The sequence below is a fragment of the Phoxinus phoxinus genome (assembly GCF_949152265.1).
Source record: "Phoxinus phoxinus genome assembly, chromosome: 25".
Classification (NCBI taxonomy): domain Eukaryota; kingdom Metazoa; phylum Chordata; class Actinopteri; order Cypriniformes; family Leuciscidae; genus Phoxinus; species Phoxinus phoxinus.
In genome coordinates, this window is record NC_136900.1 from 23,011,416 (window position 1) to 23,039,267 (window position 27,852).

The following is a 27,852-nucleotide window of genomic DNA, read 5'->3' on the forward strand; positions in this document are numbered from 1 at the left end:
CATCTCTGACTATTAATATATATTAATATTATATCATATTATATACAGGCCTTTATATATATATATATATATATATATACATATACACACAGTACAACTTGAACTTGATCAGGAATTAAGAGAAACGTTGAACACAAGTTATATTCAGTTTTTTTTTATTTTAAACATAAAATAGCCTAATTGGATATTGCCAAAAGTACAAATAATAATCATAAAAAAAAGAAAAAAGAATCACTTTCATGAAGTTTGCGCTTTAGAGTGGCTTGTTTAAAATAGTGAACATTTGAACTTCCTGTTTGGACTTAGGGGGCGGAATTGCAGTCTTTATTTTTTTGTGATGTAGTGAAGCGATGCCGTTAGTTCACCGTACAGTAACATTAACTCTGGTGACAGCAAGAGCTCACACCTCTCTCACATCGGGTTAGACAAGGACCAGCCTGACAGTTTAAAGAGGTTCAACGTTGAGAAAAGTCGCGGGGAAACTTATCTGAGGATGATATGAGGATCGCTGCTCGGGATTATCAGGATTCGTGAATTAAGATGGGATGTCTTTCTGTCAAAACTGTGTGTAAAGGCATAGCGCTTCTGTTCCTTGTCATTCTCCAGGTGAGAAACCTTCTTTATTTTGCATACGTTTCCAATGTTGTGATGTTTGATTGTTAAGATAAAACACGAAGCACTTACTTGTAGTGTTGGGTCCGAGTCCACCTTTGTCGAGTCCGAGTCGAGTCCAAGTCCTTAACAACCGAGTACAAGTCCAAGTCCGAGTCCAAAGAGGGTCGAGTCGGACTTGAGTCCGAGTCCTTAACATCCGAGTCCGAGTCGAGTCCGGCCGAGTCCACAAAGATTTAAATGATTTGAAATTGACCTTTCAAGACCCGCCCCTCTTGGTTACTGTTGCTACGTCCGACAAGCCATTCCTCTCTCACTCCACATGTTCTCGGTCGGAGCAAAGAGGACACTAACAATGTGCCAACAGACAGAGCAGGGTACTTTTGGTTTGAAATAAAGTCTCAGCTTTCAATTTTTTTTTTTTTTTATGAAATTCAAACGATAAATACTGTTTTGTGGTGCTTTAATGTGTAGGCCTCAGTTCAAGCAGCACGTGAACTGACAATCTCTTCTAGTTATAGCACAAATTTCTAAAAAAGAAATCAATACACACTATTTTTCAAGTTCAAGTCCACTGCCTTTAATCTACTAACTGATTTGGTTTGTTTGTCGAACAAAAATGGCGTGTATCTGCATTATAATTGGTCAGATCACCTGTCAATCAAATCCCGGCGAAAGGTCTCAACACTGAGCTCTTAAATTAATATTTTAAACCTTACAAAATGATTGCAATGTATAGTTACAGTCATACGTTTACCTATTGTACATCTTTTAGAATCTGCAAGGTAATGCTTAATAATGCAACACGATGCATTAAGAGCCAGGGGTAAACTTTTGAGCAAGATGATGATGTTTAAATTTTTCTTATTGTGTTGTACATGCTAATATCTTATTTAGCCTCTGAAGGGTTGGACTAAATTAATGAATGCATTTTTAAACAAATAAGACCAATTTACACCAATGATCCAGTTCAAAAGTTTACACCTCTTGACTCTTAACGGATGCTTCCTTCTTGTGCATCACTAAATGTTTGCAGGGTTTGTAATAGTTGTGTATGAGTCCCTCACCAGTGTGAAAGTATGGATCTTACAATCATAGTCACTGTAAGGAGTCAAATATGCAGAAGATGCTGGAAAAGCAAAGAATGTGCAGGAGCTGGATGATTTTTCCTCAACCATTAAAAAAAAGAAAAAGAAAAAAAAGTTCTGGATCATTCAGGTAATGACACAATATTAAAATCGAGCCTATGTAATTTGTCTTTATTTTGTGTTTGTATTTTATTTAGGCTATTAAACATCTGTTATGTGAAAAAGCTTTTTCAGGGCAGTACTAAATAGAAACAATGTGTATGATCCGTCTTATTAAAAAACATATAAAAATAACATTTTGGAGATTCTGCAAGGAGTAACGTTATGTAAACTTATGACTAAAGTATAGATGCAACAAAAATGATAACATTATTAGACGCCAAAATGTTGCTATGGTTATCACGTTCTTATGTTCGCAATTTCATGACTCAAAGGACAAAAATTAAGTGGATTCAATCCCACATTTAAATGCAGTTATCACTATTTATAATTTACAGTGTGAATGTAACCACTGGTCCTCTAGAAGTATGAAAAACAAAACTATTTAGATTGTCAACAGCGCTCCCTTTAAGCCATCACTTACCGCGTTCGGCACTCTCCCTAAAACTCTCGTCATAAACACTGACTGAAGTTGTCCGCACTGCACAGTGAATATCTTATTTATATTGCGTCTAGAGAGACTTTGTTGTTTATGAGGGGATTTGCGAAAGGATAAAGCTCGTGCTGATTCTAAACATACATTTTGAGCGAATTATTCGCATGCGGACTCTAAAACGCCTCTGATTTGCCAGTGATTTTATGCACTTAACTGTGATTGGCTACAATGCTCAACGCTGAAACAACGTTGTTTCGTTTCGTTTTTAAATAAAAAAAATTCACAAAATTTCGTTTTGTGTCATCCAGTGCCCGGACTCGACTGGACTCGGACATTTTTCCGAGTCTAAAATGTCCCGAGTCCGTGTCAAGTCCGAGTACAAATTCATTCGAGTGCGTGACAAGTCCGAGTCCTTTCAAAATTGGACTCGAGACCGGACTCGAGTCCGAGTCCGAGTTCGAGTACCCCAACTCTACTTACTTGTTTAGTTCATGTAAGCACACTTGTAACTGATTTTGTGTTCCTAAAGTCTTGCCTGCAAAGAAAGATCGAACTTAAGTTTTGTTGGTTAAAGTACATGGGTTGCTGTCATTTGTGTTCATTGAAAGATTCTTGAAATAGTAGGTCATATTACTGTGTGTGTGTGTGTGTGTGTGTGTGTGTGTGTGTGTGTGTTTGTGTGTGTGTGTGTGTTTTTCATTTAACGGTTATTAATTACATGCTAGCCTACATCGAATGATGAAAAAAAGAAAAAGATTTAAGACACATGCACTAAAAAAAATAGTAATATCATTGCATGTCATAAAGTGCCATTTATTTTAATGAAAAATTGCAAAAAAATTCCCCAGGCAAACAGTTACACGAAAAGAAGAATGATAAAACAATGGATAGCTATGCCTGTATTGAACATTTTATTAGAAAGAAAGAAAGAAAGAAAGAAAGAAAGAAAGAAAGAAAGAAATAAGTTTATATGTAGTTGTTTTATGCTCAAAGATTAGCTGTTCTAGGGCAAATCAAATACATATTTTGGACAGATATGATTAATCTATCATTTGTTTGATTAGTCTAGAGTGGCCCCAGAGACACAAATGTATTAATATCATTACATTTCATACACTAGATATATTACAAGCACTTTTCAATCTAATTTTTTTTACAAACAAATAACATAAATAGTGTTAAAAATGAAGACAAAATGTATGTGGAGATTTTTCAACTGTTAGTTTATAACTTCCATAGTTAATATGATGAACTACACCTGTGGTTATCCTGACACCTGTGTGAATTTGAAGTGAACTGGCTTTATACATCCACTAAAACCCTAGTTTTTAACTGAGCTTTAAGTGTCCAAATACTGTATTCTGGGTATATGCTGACAAATACATTTGCTGATCAAGTAGGCAAACCATCTTTTCAAATCTAATGTAAACCTATACCTAGCCTATATATATAGTTATGTGCAGAGGAATGTAAAGAAATAGGACATTTTAAATAAATGTAAATATATGAATTATATAAGTAATTAATTAACAGAGAATAAAAATTCTGTCATCCATGTGTCATTTCAAACCATTTCCTTCTGATAAGGAAAATACATGTTTTAATATTGTTCTGTTCACTTTAATATTTTATATGCAATGACAGTGAATGGGGGGATGGGGACTGAAGCTTCAAAAAGTACGCAAAAGCACCATAGATGTATTATAACTGTGGTTCATAAGTCGTGTGCACTATTTTCCTCTTTCTGAATATGATAAGCTTTGTTTGAACAGACATTTGCATTGAGTTCAGAAAAACCGAATCAGTCCAGTTCATGAACAAATCAACCAGTTTATTAAAGACATCCAACTAAAAAAAAGAAAAAAATATTCCAAATCAGACATTACTAATTATTACAATGACAAACATTACCCAATGACAATAAAAATGTAGAACTTAAAGAAATTTTCAACAAACTATTGCTTTGTGAAAAGGAAGTGCACTTATTTGTATTGAATGTGCACTTGTAGTGTCCTTAAATCAAAAAAGTATATAAAAAAAAATGTACTTGCAGCAGGTAATATAATATTAAAGAAATAAAAAGCCACTTAGATGTACTTAAAGAGAGTAGACTTTCATTTCATGTTACTTAGGTACTTTTAAAAAGTGCACTTATTTTGTAATAATATCAAATTAAATGTTTCGCTTGTTTTCTAAAGAACATTGTGAATCATTATGTCTAAATAATATTTTGTCATGGTTTAAAAAAGTACACTTACTTTGATGTTGACTAACATAATAAAGCATGTACATGATTATAATTTTAACAGTAAATGTGTTATTTGATTTTACATTTAAAGGTAATACTTAAGGGGCCAGGTTTACTAAACAGGGAATTCCAGAAAAGCTCAGATGGGAGTGGAAAGTTCTGTGAATAATCTACTGACGACGCACAAATTAAAAAACACCTATGCAGTCGGATCATTTCCATAATGACCAACGCAATCTACCAGGAGCAGTGCAAATTAGCGTCTGGTTAAAGACATGTTTTTTTGGGGCAGTAAATAATGGCGCAAATACCAGTAAATTGACGAGCGCAAATCTTAGTAAATCACCTTGCGTGATTCATTTAAATACTGTCCTCCAATAATTTTTGCGTCTGATAGGGAAATTTCTCTGTAACCTTAGCTCCCTGAAGAGGGAACTGGACGCTGTGTTAAAATGGTGTGGGAATGCTTCTGTGTTAATGCGTGGTCGTGGTGAAGCATGTATGAAATCTTTCCAAGACTGCACTCACTGGGCAGTTAATTGGGTCCAACTGGGGACTTCCGCACCATGAAGTGAACAATCTCCACCTCAAGGCATAGAGTTTCCTCGTGGATGGAGCTGTGGAGAGGAGGATGGTCTCAACAACCTGAACTTATGAGCTGCCCATAAAGTGCCCATATTTCTCCTCTTAGGAGGGTTGAGCAGGCAATTGAGAAAGCTAAGCTAAGCGTGGGTTTCCATTTTGTATTGTTCCCTGCAGTTGAGTTGCTTTTAGAGTCTGCAAGCCTGGGTGAAGCAAATATGGCGGATGCAAGAATACCTGTCCTCTTCTGTTGAAGCTGTTGGTGGACAAGTTCCTTGACTAAAGGAACTTTTGGACTTCCTTTGCTATCCCCTTCGGCTTGTAATAAGGCCGTAGTTGAGAGCTGGAATAGCGGTAGAGTTTGAGGTGTTGCAATCCATGCTTAATCTGAGCAAGTTAGCAGCCTGCCCTCATCTATTGAAAGTGTTGGCAGGCGTGATTGTAGTCTCACTTCCTCTTCTGCCCCCTTCGGCATTGTAACAAGGCTGAAGGTGAGAGCAGGATTAGCGGTAGCGTTAAGGCCTGTTCACATCGGGACGAATTTCGCGCGCGATATTTGCTGACATTTAACGCCTCGTGACTAAACAAAGGGCGCCAATGTGAGTGTGCACACCGACGTGTAAAACGCCACGCGTAAAAGCGTAATTTAAAAAAAACGCCTCGGGTTCGTTTTTTTGGTTTGACGCGCCGCGTCAAAAAATATCCGACCAATGAGATTGGTGCTTTTGCTCACGTGTCTGGAGCTTCTGAAGTTACAGTAAAACACAACTTGGGGGCGCTCAAACACAAAACGGTCTTGCCGAGCGTAACGCGAAGAAGATATACGCCAAGTATATGCGTCTACACTGCCGGGAAGAAATAAGACGAGGAAGATGCAAGACAAGATGAATGTAGAGCTGTTGGTCTCGTTGGTGTCGGACCATAAAGAACTATATGACAAACGTGCCAGCGACTACGCGGGGTATTTCTGTTTTACATTAAGCGCCATCTAATGTCAGGGAATGAATTTGCATGTTCACTCGGCTCATCATCAGCGAAAATCGCTTGGGTGTGAACACAAAAAACGCGTTGAAAAACGCTGACGAATAATGCGCGCCGATATTCGTCCCGGTGTGTACGGCCCTTTAGAAGTGTTGGTACTATGCTTAAGTCTTAGGCGGCAGCAACTTGCCCAACTCTTTTGTTGGTGAATACTTTTGCAACCATGCCCCCACCTCCCAGTGATTGTCCTGTCCTTCCTGGCTTGCTCCAGAATTGTGCTTATTCACATTTTGACCAGGCATTTTTGCAGTATGGTGGCGTTGGGATTGATATTCCCATGGGAATATCAATCCCAACGCCACCATACTGCAAAAATGCCTGGTCAAAATGTGAATAAGCACAATTCTGGAGCAAGCCAGGAAGGACAGGACAATCACTGGGAGGTGGGGGCATGGTTGCAAAAGTAGCTTAATATTAAATGCATATATAATTTAACCCACTTAAGTAGGACTTAAGTACATCTTTATATGAAATTTCATAATGTATTATATTATCTTTAAAATATGATTAAATCGTACTGCTGAATGTAATAACAAGCATTTATGGTAACTACTTGGAGGTTACGGATGTAACCCTGGTTCCCTGAGAAAGGGAACAAGACGCTGTGTCAGATCTGATGCACCGTTGAGTTCCCTTGAAAGGGAATGTCTTGGGGTTACTGATGTAACCCACGCATGACTGGGTATCTTCCTTTAGACAATTTGAATTGTCACCTGACTACTTAATAGGCCAATTTAATTGGCACATTGGCACACATGGTTCAGACACCGGCTCACGCAGAGCGTTTCCATATGGTCGATCTGACACAGCGTCTTGTTCCCTTTCTCAGGGAACCAGGGTTACATCCGTAACCTCCAAGTAGTTACCATAAATGCTTGTTATTACATTCAGCAGTACGATTTAATCATATTTTAAAGATAATATAATACATTATGAAATTTCATATAAAGATGTACTTAAGTCCTACTTAATTGGGTTAAATTATATATGCATTTAATATTAATTTAAGCTACAATACATTTTCCTTTAATTGTAAATAACATACAATCAAGTGTTCGAAAATACTACATTCAGTTCGCACTTATACCGTATATTATTAAGTAGTTAAAATGCGTACTTCTTTTTCACAAAGGAACCCTTGTAGGCGTTCTGATATCTTAGGTCAAGATATGCTGATAAAGGATTTTGCCAGCTCTGGATGGAAAGCAGGTAGATGGATTTACTTGCACAAATGCAAATGTGCTTGTTGTTTAGAGGATCAGATCATGACATGTGATGATGTGGGAATTTTGAATGTCAACTCATGTCAGTAATTTTTTTAATAAATTAACATTATAGGCCTTGAAATGTTTGTTGTGACTGTTGCAAAATAATTCAGGCTCTTAGCCAAAATTAGCAAATAATTTATCCGGTTAATGAACATGTTTTGAAAGGGTTTAGAACCACCTTCTCTCCTGAGATTCAACAATAACATCTAGAAAAGAACAGTGAAAGTAGCCTTGTGTTTGTATCAAAGCTTCAATATGAACCCGAGACTCAGTCCAGACGGTCTGGAGGTCACGGGGTGGAAAGCCCAACCTCACGAAGTTTACATCATTCTTTTCCTGTTATTCTCACCACTCAATCGATTTGGCCATCCCGTTCTACCAGCCCACCCGAAGTAGTACTGCTTTCAGGCCTGCCATTCTGGCCATAGTGTTTAGCACAATAACAGTATCCTTGAAGGTCAGGAATATAATGACCAAGCACACCAAAATCCAGAAGAAACCTCAGTCACTCCAAAAGCAGCTTTTGAGTTGGCCTGATGTTTTAGCCCCCACTAGAAGAATGACACTATTATGTATCTTGAATATGCGTTTACTGTGGCTAAATTGTAATTTTAAGTGACAAAAAACAACTCCTGATTCTTTCCCATTTGTTTGGTCCATTGCAGATGTATTTTTTACTTAAATGTTTATTTGTTCCTCACATAAAGCAATAGTCTGACTGTTTAGCATATTTTTACATCTTTTTGAAGCTCAAATGGATATTCAGTACAAATCAAGCTCAATCAACATATGTGTTATAATGTTATAATTGGCATAATTATATGTGGCATAATGTTGATTACCACAAAATTGTATAAAAGAAAAAGAAAAGATAAATCTACAGTGAGGCACTTGCATTGGAAGTGAATGTGGCCAATTATTAAACACTTGCTGTTTCAATAGTATAGCCACAAGATGTAAACAATGTGTTTAATATAACATAGTTTAGCTAATATAATAATATACTTATATATAATTATATAATTAAAAATATATAATTATTATATAAAAATAATATAAAATATAATAATAAAATAGTATAATATACAATATATAGTAAATGTATGAAAAAATACATTGTGTAAAAGTTATAATACTCAGATTTTAAAATGTGTTTTTATAAAATTATATGCTTCACATTTTTAATTAAAAAAATATAATTTGACCCAAATCACCTCAATTCTAAGTGCCTCACTGTAACCTCTTTTTGTAAAGGTGGAATAAGTCTAAATATATTTTCGTGGTAATCGACATTATGCCACAAATTATAATGCTTAACTTGTACCTGGAATATTAGTTCTGCCGTCATGGGGACTTACTAACTGCATGGAAAACAGCAGCCAGTGTATGCTTCTCCTTATGTGTCCAATGGAGGAAATAAAGTCGTACGGGTATAAAACAGTATGATGATATTCATTCATTCTGTGTTTGTGTCATGGCACGTTTTTTTGTTTTTTTTCGCCTTCATGTTAGGTTTTTTCTCTTAAAACATTTGCATCTCTAATGGTGCCAGCTTCCCTTTGCTTCTCACGAAATAATTTTAATATGATGCAGGGTTATTCGGTCTATTGTGTATTTGCTGTGATAAGAAGGACATGTACTATTTTGCATGGTTAGTTTATGAAAACTTTACAAACCCTAGTTTGTGTGCTTGGTTATAATGGCTTTCACAAAACAGATACTGTAATTGTGTGTCTTTCAGATCAATATTTACCATGTCATATAATGTTTGAATAGGTACAGACAGAGCTATCACTTTTAAAATGTTCATTTGTTTTTATTATTTTTTAGTGGAGTTGAAATGAACGACGCAGGACAGAGCAAGTATAGTCTGTGTTATATACATAGGGAAATAAACTGTATATAAAGTAGTGAAGTATAAAGCCAATCTCATAAGGAACTAGACTAGAGTACAAATAATATACAAATAATAGGAAGTTTCTGTCTCTATAATTTACATACAGGTTATGAAGTGTATTTCAAAGAAATTCAACCGTGTCTAGTGAAACTAAACTGTGAGTACGTTTTTGGTTTTGTCCCATTTAAAAGCTTCACTTGCAATTACAGATACAGTGCATATTCACAAATGTTTTAAATAAAACATTTAAAATGTAGCATATGTTGAAACAGTGTTGCGATATCAACGTTAATACGATAATACGAAATTTAACAGTGATTTTATTCAGGTAATCACTGATTTCAGTAATTATGACACATTTTTAAAACAAACTCATTGAAAGTCAGATTATTAAGTAAGGTGAACAAGTGTTTTGCATCACTGTTGTTTCTATTGCTGGTTTTTATCAACTGAAATGCTGCATTGACCAAACAGCATTCAGGACTGGAAATATCCGTCATACTAGACAAGATCAAATATGTTAATCTTCAATATAAATGTGTCTGATTATCTGGGTAATGCTGTTGGTAAGGGTAGACGATGAGTAGTAAAGAGGACACTTGAAACCAATAACTATAAACAATAAAATAATAAAGTAATTAGTTAGCATATGTATTACATTTTCCATGACTCTGATAAGGGAATCTAGGCAAATTACGAATGGAAAAACAAATTTAGTGTTTGTGAACGTGCAAGAGTTGATGTGCTTAATCCCAGTGTTTTTACCAGCATGTTCCCAGAAATCGAAAAACTAGCAAAATTATTTTTATTGCAGACATGCCAATTGTTATACCTATTCAGAATAATATGCAAACATGGGGGATTATAAGCACTATATAAATATAACATTTAAACATTACACCACCACACCACTTACATTTTATTTCAGATATTCTCTGCAAATTTTGCATTAATAACATTTGGTGCATTTAGCTTATGAAAACCTTTTCACAATATTACATTTTTTTATTTGGGGTTTTCATAAGCTGTAAGCCATAATCATCCAAATTATAACAAATAAAGGCTTGAAATATCTCACTTTGCATGTAATGAGTCTATATAATATATTAGTTTCACCTTTTAAGTTGAATTACTGAAATAAATGAACTTTGCACGATATTCTAATTTTTCGAGTTTTACATATGTATATTTGTATAGCATATTAAAATTGTCACTTTTTGAGGGTGGAGAGACTCAAGAAGAAGTGACAACATGTAGAAGCAACGGGACATTTCTGAATGGTTAGTTGATGAATTTATGTAGATTATGTGTAGTTATCTTCTAGTCATTGATTAGCATATTCTGTCTTGATAATCTATAAATGTGTTCCCGGGGGCGGGGTTTATGTAAACTTTAGGGTTGGTGATGTCACTAACCGGGAGGAATGTTGTGTAGTTCCTACCAGCCGTTTGTTGTAGTTCTTAAAAAGCAATTTCTTTAAAAGCAAATATCTCCATTTGCTTTGAACTTTGAGCGTTGTAACTTTGCGGATGTTATTTATGATCAAACAGCAACATTACACACTAACTAAAGTCAGAAAAGTGAAATCATAATCAACCACCCCTTTAAGTATAGCCTACAAAGTTATGAAACTTCCCCTTAACCAAAATCTATTTGCTCTGGAACATGCAATAGATTAATAAGACCAACGATTGCCCATTTTATAACCCCCCAAATGAACTATATCTCATGTTTATCCGCTATCTACATAAGAGCCAGCAGCTAATTCCCGAAGGATTGACCAAGATGAAGCTGTTCTCCGAAAATTTCGAAGTTGTAAAATAGGCACTATGTTTATATAAACGAGTCACATATTTGAGGTCTAAATAACTACATTCTTGCCTAAAAAACTCATAAACTTAAAACTACATTCCGTGACACAACAACAGTATTATTTGAATAAAAAATATGATGTTCGAATATTTGTTCGTCGGCCATGACAGTCGCCGCAAGCGGAGTGAAACAAACCGTGAAATGGTTAGAAAGCTGATACTGCGGGAGTATCGGCTGGAAAAGGCTCTCAGCCAATCAGATTCGAGAACCAGAAAGCACTGTTGTATGCTGTACATGCTAACTCTATGATTTGAATTATCTTAAATCTGTACATTTTTGACATGATTATTATTTTGACACAGTCAAATTGTAATGTAGAAACCTGCATTTTCTGTAAAGCTGATTTGAAATTATATGTATTGTAGGAAGCATTATACAAATAAATTGATAAATGAATTGAAATTGAATTTTAAACTTCAAATAAATGTTCACTATCGTGTGGATCATGATTTTAAAGTTACTTGATGGCAATAGATTATCATGGTTTTATATTTAACAGTATAGTAAATATTTAATTGATAGCAAGTAGAGTGAGTTTTTGGATGTTTTCCCCTATCAGTATTTTAACTGGCTCTTTGTTTGTGACAAGGAAGTTGGTGATGTCATTACTCATTGATGTACCTGGGGTATTTGGAACAAGGTGTGTCATTGTCTCAAAAGCAGAGAGGGAAGAAGTTAGTTTCCATCTATGTTTTTCACGAAATTATTTTAGATACACATTGTATACTTCTATACTTCCCCTGAAAGTCATTTTGTCACGGTGAAGGCTATTACTTCATCTCACTATTCCTGATGACAGAAACTGCTTAAAGAAAGAAAAAATGAAAGCATTCACAACATCACATGCACTAATAACTAAACTAACCCAGAAATAACTGTAATAATATGTTCTGTGAGTCAAAGACCAAAAAGGCAATGTCTCCATTTAGTGGTGAAACAGTGTATTTCATCTCATTTTAGGCATCCAAACACAACAGCGTTTTACAGGTAAATAGGCGTTTAACAAAAACTATAGAAACGTAATAAAATAATAGTCAATTAAGTAAATACGGTTTTGACACTAAAAAATCACACAAAGGCATCTTGTATTTAGTCACATGAAAAAAAAATATATTGTTAGTATATATGTACTTAATATAAACAATAATGGCCTGGTTTCACTGAATAGGGCATTAAGGTATTTTTTTTTATAAAGAAAAAAACATTACTGGTGTGCATCTTGAAACAAAACAATGGCATTGACATATTTTAAGATATATAAGTGCAAGTCACTTCCAATTAAACTAGCAAAAACATGCATTTTAGTATTTGTAGACTTGGTTACGCCTTTTCTGTGAAACTGGGGGATTATGTCGTTATTATTATATTATATTAACACACTTACTGGAATGGAAGGCTGCAAAATTACTGTTGTTTATTTTCTCAATGCTGATGAAGATTGACCAATCACAATAAGTTGAGTAACATGTTGGACCAATCACAATATTTTGATATAATTGACCAATCAGAGTCCTTGTGTGGTATAGAAATACTTCATATTTCTAAGTGAGTGTTAGTGAAAGTGTTTCTGGTGGGCTGCTCTTTGCATGGTGTTGATTTTACAGATGTCTAACTGAGGTTGTTTGCTTTTATGTGTTCTACATGTGTTGTCATGGCTTTATATTGTTAAAATGAGTATGTTAAATTAGTTTAACATTGTGTTGAAGTTGATGGAAGTTGTCGAAGTTCAAGTCAAGTCTGAAGTCGACTGTTAATGAGTCAAAGTCAAGGTTTAAGCCATTTCTGTGTCCTCTCAGATTTAAGTATTCATCCTATTAATCATAAACTTCACATTTCTCCCAGGGGTTGAATGGACAGAGCACTGACACAAGTGAGTATACAGTCACATACCGAGTATCAAACATCAGATCCCAGCAGTAAAAATGTAATATAAGTAATTATTTTGACAATAATACATTGACTGTAATTGTATGAAGATTGTTATTTTGTAAATACTATTTAGTAAATGTTTGTTTTAATTTTTTTTTTATAAATGTATATATCACAGCATCCCTTGACACTACAAGCATCTCTTCAACTCAGTCTCAAACATCAGCTTCTACAAGTGAGTATTTTCTCATGGATAAACATGTTAATAGGAAAATTATATCAGTAGTTTATTCATTTTATTGTCAATGTGGTAAATTGTAATAATAATTACATTAATAATGCTGGACAATGAACTGAACCAAACACATGACTTAAAATACACACAGGTTAATGAGAAACTAAACAAGACACAGGTTAATACAATTGGTAACAAAGGAACAAACTAACTGAGCTTAGACGTGACATTACCTCCCCCACCCCTGAGGTGGTTGGAGGGGGAGGTATAATCCATACTGGACCAAGGAGATAAACTGAGAAGTGGCTGGCGGAGGAAAGAACCATGGAGGAGTAGATGGAGAAGAGGCCTCTGTGAACACAGTTAATTCACTTCTGCTGATGATGCTGGAGGGCTGAAGGTCCACAGCGGTGTCCTCCCCTGTTTTCACCAGAGCGGAGCCGTGGGAACTGTAGACTGAGAAGGAGTCCGGTGGGCTGGTGGAGGGATGAAGGACCAAAGTGAATCTGCAGGCACATGGGTCCAAGGTGGAACCAGAGGCGGAGATGAGGGATTAGGCTCAGAAGACTGAGCCAAAGGAGGAGCAGGGGTGGGACCCTGCGCCAGGATTTCCAAATGAATTAGTGCTCCTACTGGGAGGGACATGGCAGCTGGCTGTAGTTCAGGGTCAGTAGCAGTTGTGGGCTTCAGGCTATGAGGGTGAAGCCATAGAACCCAATGAAGCCTGCAGAGGGGGTGGAGCCAGGGAGCTGGGTGGACCCGGTTGAGATGAAGGACCCGGGAACTGGGTGGACCCGGTGGAGATGAAGGAGCTAGGGAGCTGGGTGGACCCGGTGGAGATGAAGGAGCCAGGGAGCTGCTCAGAACAAGTGAAGATGAAGGAGCCAGGGAGCTGGGGGGACCCCGTGGAGATGAAGGAGCCAGGGAGCTGGGTGGACCCGGTGGAGATGAAGGAGCCAGGCCAAGCCAGCGGAAATGAAGGAGCCAGGGAGCCGAGCAGAACCAGCGGAGACAATGGAGTTAATGGAGGAGAAAAGGCTTGGGAACAAGTAGGAACTGGCGAGTTCCTGGAATAAGAGGGGATTCATTTTACCTTGTTATGGCTACATGGGTGGGACTCTGATCCAGTATGTCCAATTGAAATTGTGCTCCTACTGGGACGGACATGGCAGCTGGCTGTAGCTCCAGGACAGACTTGTATGCTCAGGCTCAGGGTCTGTAGCAGGTGTGGGGTCATGCTTTGGGTCCGTGGCGGGCAGGTGGTAATCATAGTCTTCCTCCAACTCACCCACGGTGAAAGAGAAAACACTGTTTGCGAGAACTAACTCTACAAAATCCATAAAACCTCCCTCAAGGATAAAAAAACAAGCATCGGTTGGGGTAATGAGTCTAATACGGCAGGTCTAGGGACTCACTGATGTAGTCTCCAAAGGAGCAATCATCCTGGGTGCAAAATTATCCTAAAAACCCTAAATTATTTACTGTTTGTCATGTTCTTTTAATAGTAAGTCGTGTAGTACAGTATGTTATAAAATATATACATGTTAAATATAATATCCTTGTAAGCATGAGAAGAATTGCACATTCAAACTGTATTATTTCTTCTATTTCAAAATATTCCAGCAGCCACTGCCACTACAATCTCTTCTTCAACTGAGTCTCCAACATCAGCTCCTACAAGTGAGTATGTTTATTCATGGACATTTGAATAAACATGATGAAAGGAAAATGATATCCGTAGTTTATTCACATGCTCATGCTCAAGTAATATTAATGTACAGTTGTCTAAACACTTCCTTAGAAAGTTTTGTTTTACTGTTACACGTAGGTACTTCGGTATTTCAAATCACATCCTGAGTATCAAATATCAGCACCGAAAAAAAACTTTTGTACAGTTTTATGCCTATATTATATATTTGTGTGATAATAATTATTGTAATGCTAAATGTATTGTATGCGAAAAAAGCCTTTGTAAACATATTGACAAATATTAAAAAAATTCTAATATGAATTGTATTTATTTCATGTCACTTCCTGAGTATCAATCATCAGTGCCTACCAGTTCAAACGTTTATAATGTAATATAATGTTATTTTAACAATAATGCATTGATTGTAATACAAAAATGTATTGTATGAACATATGACATTGTTAGCTTGTAAGTAATATTTCGTAAATGTTTATTTTTATTTCTTATATGTCCATATTTCACAGCATCCCCTCTCACTACAAGCATTTCTTCAACTGACCCTCAAACATCTACTGAAACATCTACTGAAACAACTTCTACAAGTGAGTATTGTTCATGGACAACTGTGTAAACTAATAGCTGTATTTTATTGATTTGTATTACTAATGAAGTTTTATTATGATAATTGTGTCAAACTGCAGCACATACGAAATGTAATTAATATACTAAATAGACTATTATGACATTTCAGTTGGGAAGACTGTATTTACGCAGTTTACAGATGCTGTCATATCATTTTTGCAATACAGATTTTCATTTCATGCAGAAATGTCCTTTTAAGCATGTCAACGAATATTGCTTGCATTACAGTATGTTTCTATTCAAAAATTTAAATATTTTAGCAGCCCTTCCCACAACAAGCTCTTCTTCAACTGAGTCTCAAACATCAGATTCTTCAAGTGAGTATTTTTATTCATGGACAATTGTGTAATTCATGTTAGTGTTAATATGGTAAATTATAATAATAATATTTACAATAATAATACAGGACAATGAACTGAATCAAACACAGGACGTAAAATACACAGAGGATAATGAGAAACTAGGTAAATGGAGGTATAATCGATAGCCAGCAGCCATATCACCCTGTAGCCCAAGACTGGTTGCCCACTGAAGCTAAGCAGGGCTGAGCCTGGTTAGTACCTGGATGGGAGACTATCCAGGTACTAACCAGTCCAATCATCACCAAAATGAATTCCAGGCGATTTGTGTCGTTCTGGCAAAAATAAAGACTTGAACTTGAACTTGACCTCCTGAGAAAACCAGGTTGCTGCTGGAAGAGGTGTTAGTGAGGCCAGCAGTTTTACTGAGGCTCACCCTGTGGTCTGTGTGGGTCCTAACGCCCCAGTGTAGTGACAGGGACACTATACTGTCAAAGAGCACCGTCCTTCGGATGAGATGCAAAACCGAGGTCCTGACTCTCTGTGGTCATTCAAAATCCCATGGCATTTCTCGTAAAGAGTAGGGGTGTAACCCCGGTGTCCTGGCCACATTCCACCCATCGGCCCTTACCAATTATGGCCTCCTAATAATCCCCATCCACTGAATTGGTGCCGTTGTACTGTGGCTGCCGTCGCATCATCCAAGTGGTTGCTGCACACTGGTGGTAGTTGAGGAGAGATTCCCTGATATGATTGAAATGCGCTTAGGGTGTAAAGTAGTACATATGAAAGCGCTATATAAATGCCTCATTCCATTCCATACTGGGGTGGGCAGGAGGGCCAAGAGACCCAGGCGAAATATTTCCAGGGAAGGACCTGTGGAGAGAAAAACTGAGAAGTGGCTGGCGGAGTAATGAACCACGGAGGAGTAGGCCTCTGCGACAACAGTGAATCCACTAATGATTCTGGAGAGCTGAAGGTCCACGGCGGTGCCTTCCCATATTTTGACCAGGGTCAAGTGGGCATGGGGGTCCAAGGTGGAAGCGGACGGTCAGAGGACTGAGGTGGAGATGAGGGCTCGGAAGACAGAGCTTGAGGCAGTAAGAGTGAGGACAAAGGAGGAGTCGGAGGGATGCAGGAGCCGGTGGAGCTGAAGGGGTGGAGGGATGAGGCAGAGGTGGAGACAGTGTCTTAGGAAGATGAGTCAAGCCGGTCATAACCAGCAGAAATGAAGGAGCCCGGGACCCGAGCGGAACCAGCGGAGACAAAGGAGTTATTGGAGAAGGAAGAGCTTGGGAACAATTAGAAACCGGCAGGTCCAGTATTCCAACTGGAATAGAAGGGGATACATTCTACCTCGTTATGTAAAAATTTTATGTCACTTCCTGAGTATCAAACATCAGCGCCTACCAGTTAAAATGTTTATAATGTAATATAATATAAGTTATTCTTCTAAAAAATAATACTTTGATTGTAATACAAAAATGAATTGTACGAACATATGCCATTGTTAGCTTCTAAGTAATATTTCGTAAATGTTTGTTTTTATTTATTATATGTCCATATTTCACAGCATCCCCTCTCACTACAAGCATTTCTTCAACTGACCCTCAAACATCTACTGAAACATCTACTGAAACATCTACTGAGACAACTCCTACAAGTGAGTATTTTTCATGGACAACTGTGTAAACTAATAGCTGTATTTTATTGATTTGTATTACTAATGAAGTTTTATTATGATAATTGTGACAAACAGCAGCACCTATGATATGTAATTAATATACTAGATAGATAATTATGACATTTCAGTTGAAAAACTGTATTAACGCAGTTTACAGTTGCTGTCATATAATCTTTTAGTAAAAGGTTTTGCAAAACAGAATTTAATTTCATGCAGTAATGTCATTTTAAGTATGTCAACAAATATTACTTGCACAATGTTTCTATTCATACATCTAAATATTTTAGCACACCCTGCCACTACAAGCTCTACTTCATCTGATTCAAAAACATCAGTATTTTTATTGATGGACAACTGAGTAAACATGTTAAAAGGAAAATGATTTCCGTAGTTCATTAATCTTAGTGTTAATGTGGTAAATTTAATAATAATAACAATAACGACACTAGGCAAGGAACTGAACAATACACAGGACTTAAAAGCACACAGCATGACACAGGATAATCAGAAACTAAACAAGACACAGGTGAACACAATCATTAACCAAGGGAACAAACTCACTGAGCTTAGACGTAACATTACCTCCCCCACCCCTGAGGTGGTTGGAAGGGAAGTTATAATCCATTCTGGGGTGGGAAGGAGGGCCAAAGACACCCAGAGTCCACGGAGGGACCAGTGGAGAGAGAAACCAAGGAGTGGCTGGTGGAGGCAGGAACCGCAGAGGAATAGATGGGGAAGGCCTCTTGCGACACCAGTGAATCCACTTCTGCTGATGATTCTGGAGGGCTGAAGGTCCACGGCGGTGCCCTCCCCGGTTTTGACCAGGGCGGAGCCGTGGGAACTGAAGATCAAAGTGGCAGATGGGGGGATGAAGGACCAAATTGGCACCGCAGGCACGGGGGTCCAAGGCAGAACCGAAGGGTCAGAGGACTGAGGAGTAGATGAGGGCTCAGATGACAGAGCTGGAGGCAGTGGGAGTGAGGACAAAGGAGAAGCCGGGGGGGCCGGAGTAGCCAGTGGAGCCAAAAGGGTGGAGGGATGAGGCATAGCCAGAGCCAGTGTCTCAGAAAGATGAGGCAAGCCGGGCAAATGAGCGGAGCCAGTGAAGAGTGTTGATCCACGGACCCAGCAGAACCAGCAAAAATTAAGGAGCCATGGAGCCTGGCGGAACAAACGGATACAAATTAGTTAATGGAGGAGGAAGGGCTTGGGAACAAGTAGGAACCGGCGAGTCCAATATTCCAACTGGAATAGAATAGGGAATAATTCTACCTCGTTATGGGGACATGGGTGGGTCTCTGCTCCAGGATGTTCAGTTGAATTAGTGCTCCTACTGGGACGGATATGGCAGCTGGCTGTAGCTCCAGGACAGACTTGTATGCTCAGGCTCAGGGTCTGTAGCAGGTGTGTGCTCAGTCTATGGGTCCGTGGCAGGCAGGTGGTAATCAAAGTCTTCCTGCACCTCACCCACATTGAAAGAGGAACCACTGTTTTCAAGCACTAACTCTACAAAATGCATAAAACCTCCCTAAAGGACCAAAACTGGGCAGGGGAAATTGTTTTTTTAACATGTCATTAAGTCCAGTTCTAAAAAAAAGTTATCAGTGAGCGAGGTAACGGGTCTGATACACCAGGGGTGCTTCTCAATATCCCTCCTCGTTTCCTCGCTCTTCCGTCCTCCTATGACCTGGAAACCAAACGAGCTCAGCCATCTTGAAGGACATCTCAATTCTTAATTGCACCGTGAGGAACGCTTCCTGAGAAGCTATGAGCGAGGATGCACTGGTGTATCCATTGCGGAAGTCTTTCTTGTCGAGAAACCTGATGCATGTATAAATTCTCCTCCCCCCTCACATCTGTCACAATAATTGAAATTTATTCTTTAACTTTTGAGTTTAAATAAATCATATCACACATAAATCAACATGGCATCTTTCTTTATCTTTATTATTTATTAATTTAGTAAATAACCAAACTTTAACAACATAAAGGCAGATAATTTGAGCGCAGCTGATAATGCAGTGAAGTGACAATCATTTTTATTACTAATGAAGTTTTATTATGATAATTGTGTCAAACAGAAGAACCTTCACTTTATTACAGTAGTTGCTACAAGGAGGAGTCATACATAGACCAAAAGAAATAGACAAGCACCAGTTACGTTTTTGTGAACTATATTCAAAGTCATCAAATCTAGACCGAATTGAAGCACCCGATAATGGTATTCTTTGCCCCCGAAAGAAAACCTCAGGAACTTCCTGTGCTGAGGGAGGATGGAGACATGAAAGTGTGCGTCTTTCAGATCTATCGTGACAAACCAGTCTTCGGATCTGATTTGAGTCACAATCTGTTTGAGTGTCAACATCTTGAACTTGAGTCTCTGGACTGTACGTTTCAAATGCCGAAGATCTAGTATAAGACGCAACCCCCCATCCTTTTTTGGAACAATGAAGTAGTGGCTGTATAAACCCTCTATACTGCTCTATAGCTTCTTTCACTAGCAGAGCTTTCACCTCTTGCTTCAAAACAGAGCCTGCTCGGGATGCACTAACGTGAGCAACACCCGTTGTAATGAGGACGACGAGAACCAAACTGAATTCTGTATCCTCTCTCTATTATCTGCAGGACCCACCGAGATATATTTGGCAGATTCTTCCATTATGTCAGAAAATCTACTAAGGGTACCAACCTCTTGAGGCTGGCCTCTAGTATAACCACTTCGGTGGCCTGAAGCATAATGGCAGGACCGACCGGACTAACTGTTTTTGAACCCCCCTCAGAGGGTGCGAAACTCTCTGATGTGGTTCCCAAAGGAGTGATCATCCCGGGAGAGGAGGAGGTGACGAATGACTGGAAGATGCATTTATCTTTGGCGCAGCAGAAAATCTAACAGTTAGGCTTCAAGCATAGACAATACAGGACAATGAACTGAACCAAACAGAAGCCTTAAAAGCACACAGGATAAAGAGAAAGTTAACAAGACACGGGTGAAGACAAAACATCATCCAGGTGGATGCCGCACATTGATGGTGGTTGAGGAGATTCCCCCCTTCTATGTTAAGCGCTTTGAGTGTCCAGAAAAGCGCTATATATAAATGTAATGAATTATTATAAGCAAGGGAACAAACTAGACGCAGGGAAAACAGGAATAAATAAAGTAAAAGTAATTTGAAAAGCAAAGTTTTAACTAAATTATTTACTGTTTGTCATGTTCTTTTAATAGTAATTATTGTAATAAAGAATTACAAAATGTCATTGTCTTTTTTTATATATATCCTTGTAAGCATGACATGTATTGCTCAATACAACTGTATTTATATTTCTTTCTATATCAAAATATTCCAGCAGCCACTGCCACTACAATCTCTCAAACATCAACGACTACAAGTGAGTATTTTTATTCATAGACATTTGAGTAAACATGTTAATAGGAAAAATATATCAGTAGTTTATTCACATGCTCATGCTCAAGTAATATTCATGTAGAGTTGTCTTAAAACGTTCTTAGAAAGTTATTATTTAATACTGTTAGAAGTAATGGGTACCTCGGTACTGTATTTCAAATCACATCCTGAGTATCAAACATCAGCAGCTAAAATAAAAAAATGTGAACTGTTTAATGTCTATATTATATATTTGTGTAATAATACATTTTGAAATGCAGAATTTCATTGAATACAAAAAGTTATTTGTAAACATGTCAACAAATATTTAAATTAAATTCATGTCACTTCATGAGTATTAAACATCAGCGCCTAAGAGTTAAAATGTTTATAATGTAATATAGTACAAGTTTTTCTTTTAACAATAAAACATGGATTGTACTACAAAAGTTAATTGTATGAACATATGCCATTGTTATCTTGCAACTACTATTTCATAAATGTTTGTATTTTATTTCATTATATGTCCAGATGTCACAGTAACCCCTGTTATAATTTCTTCAACTACCTCTCAAACATCTACTGAAACATCTACTCCAACATCTACTCAAACATCTACTCTAAGTGAGTTTTGTTTATGGACAACTGTGTAAACACATAGCTATATTTTATTCATTTTTTTATTACTAATGAAGTTTTATAATGATAATTGTCAAAACAGCAGCACCTACGAGAACATATGCTATTGTTATCTTGCAAGTATTATTTCGTAAATGTTTGTATTTTTATTTCATTAAATGTCCAGATGTCACAGTAACCCCTGTCACTACAAGCATTTATCCAACTAACTCTCAAACAACTACTGAAACATCTACTCCAACATCTACTCCAACATCTACTCCAACATCTACTCCAACATCTACTCCAACATCTACTCAAACATCTACTCCAACATCTACTCCAACATCTACTGACACAACTACTGAAACACCTACTGAAACATCTACTCAAACATCTACTGAAACATCTACTCCAACATCTTCTGAAACATCTACTCCAACATCTACTCAAACATCTACTGAAACATCTACTCCAACATCTACTGAAACATCTACTCAAACATCTACTGAAACACCTACTGAAATATCTACTCAAACATCTACTCAAACATCTACTGAAACATCTACTCAAACATCTACTCCAACATCTACTGACACAACTACTGAAACATCTACTCAAACATCTACTGAAACAACTACTCAAACATCTACTCAAACATCTACTGAAACATCTACTCAAACATCTACTCAAACATCTACTGAAACACCTACTGAAACATCTACTCAAACATCTACTGACACAGCTACTGAAACACCTACTGAAACACCTACTGAAACACCTACTGAAACACCTACTGAAACATCTACTGAAACACCTACTGAAACACCTACTGAAACATCTACTAAAACATCTACTCAAACATCTACTCCAATATCTACTGAAACACCTACTGAAACACCTACTGAAACATCTACTGAAACATCTACTCCAACATCTACTGAACCATCTACTGAAACACCCACTGAAACACCTACTGAAACATCTACTGAAACATCTACTCCAACATCTACTCCAACATCTACTGAAACATCTACTGAAACACCTACTGAAACATTTACTGAAACACCTACTGAAACATCTACTGAAACATCTACTGAAACATCTACTGAAACATCTACTCCAACATCTACTCCAACATCTACTGAAACATCTACTGAAACATCTACTCCAACATCTACTCCAACATCTACTGAAACATCTACTGAAACATCTACTCCAACATCTACTCCAACATCTACTGAAACATCTACTGAAACACCTACTGAAACATTTACTGAAACACCTACTGAAACATCTACTCCAACATCTACTGAAACATCTACTGAAACACCTACTGAAACATCTACTGAAACATCTACTCAAACATCTACTCAAACATCTACTCCAAGTGAGTTTTGTTCATGGACAACTGTGTAAACACATATAGCTATGTTTTATTTTATTTTTTTATTACTAATGAAGTTTTATAATGATAATTGTCAAACAGCAGCACCTACGAGGTTCTCTCTAGAAGAGGGAATGAGTGTTGAGGTAGCTTACGCTACCGGAAAATCCCTTTTCTCGAGAATACTGAAGCCAAAAATAATTCTTAATTTTGTATTATTTTAAAACCCATTTTGCTGCAGCAAGCAGACCTAGGCGAGGCAGCTCGCGCGCCTATTGGCGGCTCTGCGGCAACTTGCTGCAACCTATCGGCAGGCTGCCCGTGACGTAAGCACCAATGAGCCACAATGGGGTGGCTTATGCCTTTATAAGCCAGATCCCGATAGGATGCTCTTTGTCTTTTCATCAACTGAAGCGAAACCAGATCGTAGACCAAGCACGGCAAGGTTACGCAACACTCGTTCCCTCTTCTAGAGAGAACCGAGGTTACGTTAGTAACCGAGAAGTTCTCTTACAAGAGTACTCTTGTGTTGCGTAAGCGGTAGAACGCCGTGCGTGCTAAGAATCGTCGGCAACATTGTCCCAAGGGCATGTGCCTGGGGCTCATATGATAGGTGGGTAAAATCTGTAATGAGAATAACAGAAGGCAACATAGTCGCCTAATGAATGAATAGGTCCTTAACACAGTATAACAGTCAGGATAGACCTTAGTCAGCCTGAACTGTTGAATGACAGCTGGACTGAGCACAGTCCACTCTGTACAAGAATGCTAAAAGCACAGTACGCAATCTGGTCAGAACTGAGTCGGACAGAACTGCAGATATTCTGTTTAGACTGATAACAATCTAGCCTGTAGGGCAGGAACTTCTAGGTTGTAAAACCTAATAAATTTAGACGGGGAGGCCCAGCCTGCCGCCATACAAATATCTTGAAGTGAAACCCCACTGGACCAGGCCTCTGGTGGAATGAGCTATAACGCCCAAAGGACATGGAAGGCCTTTGGATGTATAAGTCAACGCGATAGCATCAACTATCCACCTGAAAAGGCTCTGTTTCGAGGTAGCTAGCCCTTTAGCACGGCCACCAAAAGAAACAAAGAGCTATTCTGACTGTCTGAAGGCAGCAGAACGTTCAACGTAAATTCTCAGCGCCCTGACCGGGCAAAGGAGATTCACATCATTCTCGCTGTCAGACCCAGGGAGAGCTGACAGGGAAATAACTTGCGCTCTGAAAGAAGTGGTAAGCACTTTGGGGACATAACCATATCTTGGTTTGAGGATAACTTTGGAGTCATTAGGCCCAAACTCAAGGCACGTGGCACTCACAGAGAGCGCATGCAGGTTACCCACCCGTTTGACCGAGGCGAGAGCCATCAGGAAAAAGGTTTTAAGCGAAAAATACTTTAGTTCCGCAGACTGCAGTGGTTCAAAGGGGTTAGCTTTCATGGCCTCCAGAACCATGGAAAGGTCGCATACGGGAACCGAAGGGGGTCGAGGAGGGTTTAGCCTCCTAGCGCCTTTAAGGAAGTGGACGATAAGGTCGTTCCTACCCAGTGACTGGCCATGCGTTGGTTTTATAAACGCAGCTATGGCCAATACGTGGAGGGGGACCTGCCCTCATCCAAAAGCTCTTGTAGGAAGGAGAGAACCTCCGTCACCCCACAGTATTGTGGATCCAAGTTTCGAGCTGACACCAGCCGGAGAACACTGACCACTTGGAAGCACAGAGCCGTCTAGTAGAGGGCACTCTTGCCTGCGTAATCGTGTTTAGCACTCCTACTGGGAGGTCAACAGGTATCCATTGATAGCCCATACGTGCAGGGCCCAGAGCTCGGGGCGTGGATGCCAATTCACGCCCTTGGCCTGAGAGAGGAGATCCTTCCTCAACAGAATCGGCCATGGGGCCGTGCTCGTTAGCTGCATCAGCTCCGGGAACCAAACTTGGCTCCTCCAAAGCGGTGCTACGAGGAGCACAGAGCATTTGTTCTCCCTGATTCGCAACGTAATCGTGGGAAACGCATAGAGTAGAGTTCCCTGGGGGAACGTTGTCCCTGGACAGTATGTCTGGACCCACGTTCATACGTCCTGGCACATGCGCCGCTCTCAGCGAGCGCAGATTGTGCAGAGACCACACGAAGGAGGCGTTCTGCCAATGCGTGAAGGTTCCGTGATCTGAGACCGCCCTGGCAGTTTATGTAGGATACCACCGACATGTTGTCTGTGCGGACTAAGACGTGGTGCCCCTTTAAGAAGGGGAGAAAATACACCAAAGCGTTCTCGACCGCTTTCATCTCCAGACAGTTTATGTGTAAGCACTTCTCTTGACCTGCGGCGGCTCGAGGAGAGCGAGCGCTGATGAGAGTCTTTGGGCTGACGACGCTGTGAAGCTGGCGGCAGAGGCGCTGTTCCGGCCAGGCGGCTGCTTTTTAGAGCGACCTGTCGCGGAACTCGAGCACCTGGGGATGAAGTGTCGCATGGCCGGGAATGAAGTGTTGCATGGCCTGCAACGTCTTCTGTACCTCCATATAGCGGTCAGCAAAGCCTTTTACAGATGGGCCGAAGAGACTGGAAGGAGACACAGGCGCGTCGAGGAAGGTGGCTCTGTCCGCGTCCTTCATCTCCTACAGCGTGAGCCACAAGTGTCTCTCGGTGACAGTGAGAGACACCATGCTCCTCCCAATGGCTTGTGCAGTGGACTTGGTGGCTCGCAGAGCTAAGTCCTTGGCGCTTCTTAGATCCGTGAAGCTTTCAGGATCCGGGCCCGCCTTGTCCATAGAGCGGAGAAGGTTGGCCTGATAAATTTGAAGCACCGCCATAGAGTGAAGCGCTGAAGCGGCCTGACCGGTGGTGGCGTAGGCGCGACCAATGAGGGCGGAAGTAGTCCGGCAGGCTTTAGAAGGCAGAGCAGCCTTAGACTGCCATCCGGTGGACGGCGGGATAAGGTGCGTTGCCACAGCTTCCTCGACGGGAGGAATGGACTGGTATCCTTTGTCTTTCGCACCGTCCACAGTGGAGAGCATCAAAGAGACAGAAGTCCGTAGCCTGGCCGAGAATGGCACCTTACAACAGTTAGACAATTCCTTGTGCAGTTCGGGGACGAAGGGAGCGGGCCTCGAGTGAGGTGTTGAGTGGCATCCAGGGAGGAAGCAGCCGTCAAGCCTGTTGGGCACAAGCTCTTCGGGCAGCGACCAATCGAGGCCGAGGTCCTCCACGGCCTTGGTAAGGAGGCATAGAAGTTCGAGCACGGTGGGAGCAGTAGTGGAAGCTGGGCTCTGACCATCCGTGAGCGAGGTGGGAGACTCAGGAAGCGATGCACACAGGGATTCCACTGGCCTGCACTCGTGAACAGGATCACATTCCGGCGGTCTTTGCAAGCGGCGCTTCTTGCGGCTCGGCCCGGATGAGAGAGGCGGAGTGAAGGCGGCGAGAAGACGGCCGGCTTCCTCGGGCACTTGGCTCTGCGATGCAGATGGCTCGTCCCGCTGCAGTGCCTTTTCAACGGCGCAGGCTTCTTCCAGAGATCCAGCGATGTGAAGTGAACACTTGGCTGAAGAGATGAAAAATCAAAGAGTATCCTTTCAGGATCTGGCTTATAAAGGCATAAGCCACGCCCCTTCTGGCGGGCCGTGACAACTGAGGGCACCAGCGCCCTCATTGGTGCTTACATCACGGGTAGCCTGCCGATAGGTTGCAGCAAGTTGCCGCAGAGCAGCCAATAGGCGCGCGAGCTGCCTCGCCTAGGTCTGCTTGCTGCAGCAAAATGCGTTTTAAAACATTTTGGCTTCAGTATTCTCGAGAAAAGGGATTACCGCTTACGCAACACGAGAGTACTCTCATAAAAAAACACATGCCATTGTTATCTTGCAAGTATTATTTCCTAAATGTTTGTATTTTTATTTCATTATATTTCCAGATGTCACAGTAACCCCTGTCACTACAAGCATTTCTCCAACTAACTCTCAAACATCTACTCCAACATCTACTGAAACATCTACTGAAACATCTACTCCAACATCTACTGAAACATCTACTCCAAGTGAGTTTTATTTATGGACAACTGTGTAAACACATATAGCTATATATATATATTTTTTTAATTATTACTAATGAAGTTTTATAATGATAATTGTCTAACAGCAGTACCTATGAGAACATATGTCATTGTTATCTTGCAAGTATTATTTCGTAAATGTTTGCATTTTTATTTCATTATATGTCCCGATGTTGCAGTAACCCCTGTCACTACAAGCATTTCTCCAACTAACTCTCAAACAACTACTGAAACATCTACTCCAACATCTACTCCAACATCTACTCCAACATCTACTCAAACATCTAATCTAAGTGAGTTTTATTCATGGACAACTGTGTAAACACATATAGCTATATTTTATTCATTTTTGTATTACTAATGACGTTTTATAATGATATTTGTCAAACAGCAGCACCTATGAGAACATATGCTATTGTTATCTTGCAAGTATTATTTCGTAAATGTTTGTATTTTTATTTCATTATATGTCCCGATGTTGCAGTAACCCCTGTCACTACAAGCATTTCTCCAACTAACTCTCAAACAACTACTGAAACATCTACTCCAACATCTACTCAAACATCTACTGAAACATCTACTGAAACACCTACTGAAACACCTACTGAAACATCTACTCCAACATCTACTCAAACATCTACTCCAAGTGAGTTTTATTCATGGACAACTGTGTAAACACATATAGCTATATTATATATATATAAAAAAAAAAATACTAATGAAGTTTATAATGATACTTGTCAAACAGCAGCACCTATGAGAACATATGCCATTGTTATCTTGCAAGTATTAT

General features: G+C 39.3%; 1 protein-coding gene across 1 annotated transcript; it reads left to right on the forward strand.

Annotated features, from left to right (window-relative positions):
- Window positions 1-349: 349 nt before the first annotated feature.
- Window positions 350-27,734, forward strand: LOC306994086 (uncharacterized protein; the record flags this gene model as incomplete). The annotated part of the gene is made up of 12 exons (XM_079604400.1): window positions 350-606; window positions 13,046-13,073; window positions 13,251-13,307; window positions 14,931-14,987; window positions 15,522-15,599; window positions 15,900-15,956; window positions 17,512-17,601; window positions 20,968-21,009; window positions 21,537-21,629; window positions 26,922-27,044; window positions 27,239-27,352; window positions 27,544-27,734. The coding sequence occupies exons 1-12, from the start codon at window positions 541-543 to the stop codon at window positions 27,732-27,734; spliced, it is 996 nt and encodes a 331-aa protein (XP_079460526.1). The 5' UTR covers window positions 350-540.
- Between the last annotated feature and the right edge of the window lie 118 nt (window positions 27,735-27,852).